The sequence below is a fragment of the Carlito syrichta genome, unplaced genomic scaffold (genome assembly GCF_000164805.1).
Source record: "Carlito syrichta isolate Samal-C Ts95f unplaced genomic scaffold, Tarsius_syrichta-2.0.1 Scaffold306742, whole genome shotgun sequence".
In the NCBI taxonomy this organism is placed as follows: Eukaryota; Metazoa; Chordata; class Mammalia; order Primates; family Tarsiidae; genus Carlito; species Carlito syrichta.
Genome location: NW_007250838.1, coordinates 122,933 through 127,747, shown reverse-complemented (window position 1 = coordinate 127,747; position 4,815 = coordinate 122,933). Strand labels below are relative to the sequence as shown.

General features: G+C 41.6%; 1 protein-coding gene and 1 pseudogene across 1 annotated transcript in view; one reads left to right on the top strand and one right to left on the bottom strand.

Moving 5' to 3' along the window:
- SYNE2 (spectrin repeat containing nuclear envelope protein 2) overlaps positions 1-4,815 on the bottom strand; it is a 317,000-nt gene that overhangs the window by 198,411 nt on the left and 113,774 nt on the right. The window contains exon 43 of the mRNA XM_008063321.2: positions 3,003-3,344. Within this exon, the coding sequence (XP_008061512.1) occupies positions 3,003-3,344 (342 nt within the window). The remainder of the gene's footprint in view (positions 1-3,002; positions 3,345-4,815) is intronic.
- On the top strand, positions 741-1,217 carry LOC110596094 (annotated as a pseudogene).

Here is a 4,815-nt window from a genome sequence, read left to right as displayed (position 1 = left end):
CCATAAAGAAGAACTAAAATCATGAACTTCACAGCAACCTCGATGGACTTAGAGTCTATAATACTGAGTGATCTTTCACAGAAACAAAGAACTGAGTATCACATGTTCTCACTCATAAGTGGACCTTGAACAACTACAGTAATAATATAAGATAAGGATTGAGCCGGGCTTGGTGGATCAGCCTGTAATCCCACGCCTTTGGGAGGCTGAGGTGAGTGGATTGCCTGAGCCCACAGGTTTGAGACCCACCTGGGCAGCGAGACCTCATCTCTACAATAAATCAAAAAAAAAATTAGCCGGGTGTGGTAGCGCGCGCCTGTAGTTCCAGCTACTTGGAAGGCTGAGACAGAAGGATCGCCGGAGCCCAGCAGGCGAGGCTGCGGTGGCCGGGAGCGGCCACTGCACTCCAGTCTGGGCGACCGAGTGAGACTCCACTCAAAAAAAAGAAAAAAGAAAAAAGAGAAGGATTGACAGTAGTGAGAAACTGTGGGGGGGTGGGATGGGCGGGGAGGTGGGATTGACAGTAGTGGAAATCTGCCTGGGGAAGGGGGAGCACACCTCATCAACAAGAATACGTGCACAATGAATATTTGTATACCTAACCCTGAATTGTATCCCATAATTTTAAAATAAAAAAATTTAAAAGTTAAAAAAAAAAAGTTATTAGCTGCACCCTCCCTCAATGCTGGATACCTCGCAAGACTTCGCAGAGGCTTTCCTCTTTTGTCTTGGCCACCTCCATGCTGTCCAGACTGAGGAAGACCTGGAAACTTCAGGGCCACGTGAGCCATGGCCACAGCCTCATTGGCAAAAACCGAAAGCACCCAGCAGGCCATGGTAACGCTGGTGGCTTGCATCGCCACAGGATCAATTTTGACAAATATCATCCATGATACTTCGGGAAAGTTTGTATGAGGCATTACCATTTAAAGAGGAACCAGAGCTTCTGCCCAACTGTCAACCTTGATAAACTGTGGACTTTGGTCACTGAGCAGACAAGGGTGAATGCTGCTGAAAACAAGACTGGAGGTGCTCCCATCATTGATGCTGTGCGATCGCGCTACTACAAAGTTCTGGGAAAGGGAAAGCTCCCAAAGCAGCCTGTCATTGTGAAGGCCAGATTCTTCAGCAGAAGGGCTGAGGAGAAAATTAAGGGTGGAGGGAGCCAGTGTCCTGGTGGCTTGAAGCCACAAGGAGGGAGGTTCATTAAATGCTAACATGCTTTAAAAAAAAAAGTTATTAGGTAACTAACTCCCTTTAGCAAGGTCATGTATGAAGACTGGAGCCTCTGGAACAACGTATCTCACAGAAAGCACCAGGTATTTTTCCTTTTTTAACTTTATCTATTGCTATTTAAATGCTACTTTAAAAGTTTATTTTATACATACCACATCAAGTGTCGTCACCCACTGAGCCCTTTACCCTCTAAGATATATTTCCTTAGCATTAGTTCACACTGTGGGATATAAAAAAGGCTTTCCAGCTGGGCTCGGTGGCTCAGCCTGTAATCCCAGTGCTTTGGGAGGCTGAGGTGAGTGGATTGCCTGAGCCCGTGGGTTGGAGACCCGCCTGGGCAACTTGACAAGACCTCATCTCTACAATAAATCAAAAAATTAGCTGGGCGTAGTAGTGCGCGCCTGTAGTTCCAGCTACTTGGAAGGTTGAGGCAGAAGGATCGCCGGAGCCCAGCAGGTCAAGGCTGTGATGGCTGGGAACATGCCACTGTACTCCAGTCTGGGCGATGAAGTGAGACTCCAACTCAAAAAAAAAAAAGGCTTTCCTCATGACCAGAGATATGCTTTGCTGGCATTTAACCTTGCTTTACACATTTCTAGAAAATTCTATCTGCTCTGTTAATCTTCGATGCATTTCTGTTCAAGAAAGACAATAAAAGTGAATGTTCTTGTCATTCCCAATGATTATGTATTCCATACAAAACTGATAAGAACTCTCACTTGAATGGTGTAACCTTCACTAATGTCCTAGAGGACCCTGGCTTGAGAGACTGCCTATCAGGGAGACCCTTTCACATACAGTTTACTGGATAGATCCTTTTTTTTTTTTTTTTTTTTTGAGTCAGAGTCTCTCTCTGTCATCCGGCTGAAGTACAGTGGCACACTCACGGCCACCCCAGCATCAACCTGCTGGGCTCAGGCGATCCTTCCACCTCAGCCTTCCAAGTAGCTGGAACTCCAGGCATGCACTACCAGGCCCGGCTAATTTCTTATTTATTGTAGAGACAAGGTCTCGCCAAGTTGCCCAGGCTGGTCTTGAACCCACAGGCTCAGGCAATCCACTCGCCTTGGCCTCCCAAAGTGCTGAGATTACAGGCTGAGCCACCAAGCCCAGCCAGATAGATCTTTTTTTCCTTTGGCTTTTCCATTTTCATCTATAACCTATAAGAAAGCACTTTGTTTAAAAAGTCATAGGAAAATGTACCCATATGGTTGTTTGCAATGAAAACAAGAAAACGTTCTCCTTTCTTCTCCCCAGGAAAGATGAGGAGCCTGAATGTTGATATTCTCACATTAAATGATCTGCCAACACTTAAAAGTATATTTGCAGTATAGGGTTAACAAAAGAAAAAGAAAAAAAACTATCCTTTCAAAGAGTCTCTGATTTCCTTACAAAATAAACCCAAAAAAGATTGGGCTCTTGGATTTTTTTCCTGAGAAAATGGGCAAAGCCATTTTCTTTTCTTTTGCTTTTTCTAATTTGCCTTGGTGCTCTTGACCCGAGAAACTGTATCTGATTATCTGTCAGAGAGAATAATAAACCTGAATTGATAACTGACATCTTAACAGACTGAACAGTAATATTTCACCACTGAAATCCTGAACAGTTCTCTAAGGGCTCTTTTTACAAGTAGGCTTCATAAATAGCCAGTACATTGAGGATTTAATTATGAAATCGGAACGCTTGATTCACGAGTCTCTTTTCAGAGCCGATTTCCTCTTCATTCTCAGACTCGAAGACTTAGAGAGTCAATCACAAGCACTTACCTTATTTACTTTCCAGTCCTCCTCTAACTTTTCTGTGGCCGCTGGTTCCTGAGAAGACTCCTGCACCTCAGAAGTGGCCAGCGCCTCTCTGCCTAGCAAAGCAGACTTTCCTTTCTCTTCTGTTGAAAATTTTGATTTGAGAATGCTGTTGAGACAATTTTCCATCTCCTGCTTAGCACATTCAAGTTTGTTTTCCAAATCTTTTTGTTTACACTTAAGTGATTTGATATCATCCTTAATAATCTTCTGTCCCACTGAAGATGTATTTTGCTTGATGGACTTTGCTAAAACTAAAATCTTCTTTAACATGCCATCTTGTAAACTGAGTCTGTTCTCTAGTTCCTGTAAGTGGAGAAAAGATTGTTACCAAAAGGACCTCCTTTCAATTGCGGTGAGAGTTAATTGACTTTTGTAAATCACAGAGTACTTTGCTTCACTAGTAAAAAATACCCAACACTTATCAACTCATATCACACAGAAAAAACTTTGGGCAAACTTTAAACCAATGTAGCATCCCAAACTAAATTCTCAAACAGATTTTATAAGAGACTAGAAAAGTTTGCAACAAGTAATGCAGAAATTTTTCACAGCACATTTGTACAACCTAGGCAGCAGTCAATGGATATTTGCTGAATATATATTTTGCTCAAGCTACAGCCTTTTCACACAATCAAAACATGAAATAATAAGTGCCTACTATATGCAGAGTATTCAAAAGAACAAAAGAATCATTTAGAATGTACCCACATGACTTTATTGCTAATTTTTAAAATTCCCACATTCCTGGAAACCCCCAAAGTGCTGGAATTGCAAGTATGAACAACCATACCTGGCCTACATTAAACACTTTACAGTTAAACAGGCCTATTTTAACCCTTGCCCAACTCCGATTATCTGTATAAGCAGGATTTTTTTTTTTAACCCAGGTAATTCTTAAATAAAATCTGGCTTTCAGAGTGCAAAGAATTTATAAACAGTGCTATTAAGAGAATATATTCCTTCATGACAAGCTGACATTTTACCTCTTAACTCTTACTGCAGAGCTTTGCGGGTGATAAGAAATCAATCTATCTAGTGTATGATCTCCAATATAGCAGGAACTCAATCAATATTTACTAAATGCATAAGCAGATGAGGTTAATTTTAAAACTCTAGATTCAAAAGGAATTTGCTGCATGACAGCAGCTGCTGCTGTTACTCTGAAATAGAATAAGCCTTATCATTACTAGGTGAATTATGTAGGATTCATTTAGTCACTATCCTAATGGGCTACATAGTAAGTATCCATTCAGTCACTCATTCATTCATTCAACTGACAATCAAGCACTAGGACAGGTTTTGAAATGATATAAATGAGTAAAATCTAGTCCCTTCGACTTCTTACAGACTAGCAGGACAGATACAGAAGGAAACAATTGTAATGGAATACAGGAAGATCTATAACAAATAATCACCGGTCACTGAAACATTTTCAATGGAAAGAAAGGAGTTCCATTTTAGCCAAGTCTGGGACAGTCATGGCAAACATGCTTTAAAGGGCCCACTCTGAAGTCTAAAGCAGGGAACTATACAATGAGGACCTGTTTTTATTTTTAAATTTTATTTATTTTGAGTCAGTGTTTCACTCTGTTGCCCAGGCTAGAGTGCAGTAGCATGATCACGGCTCACCATAGCCTCAACCTCCTGAGCTCAGGTAAGTCTTCCTCCTCAGCCTCCCAAGTAGCTGGGATTCCAGGCATTGCACCACCATGTCTGGCTAACTTTTTTTTTTTTTTTTGAGTTGGAGTCTCATTCGGTCGCCCAGACTGGAATG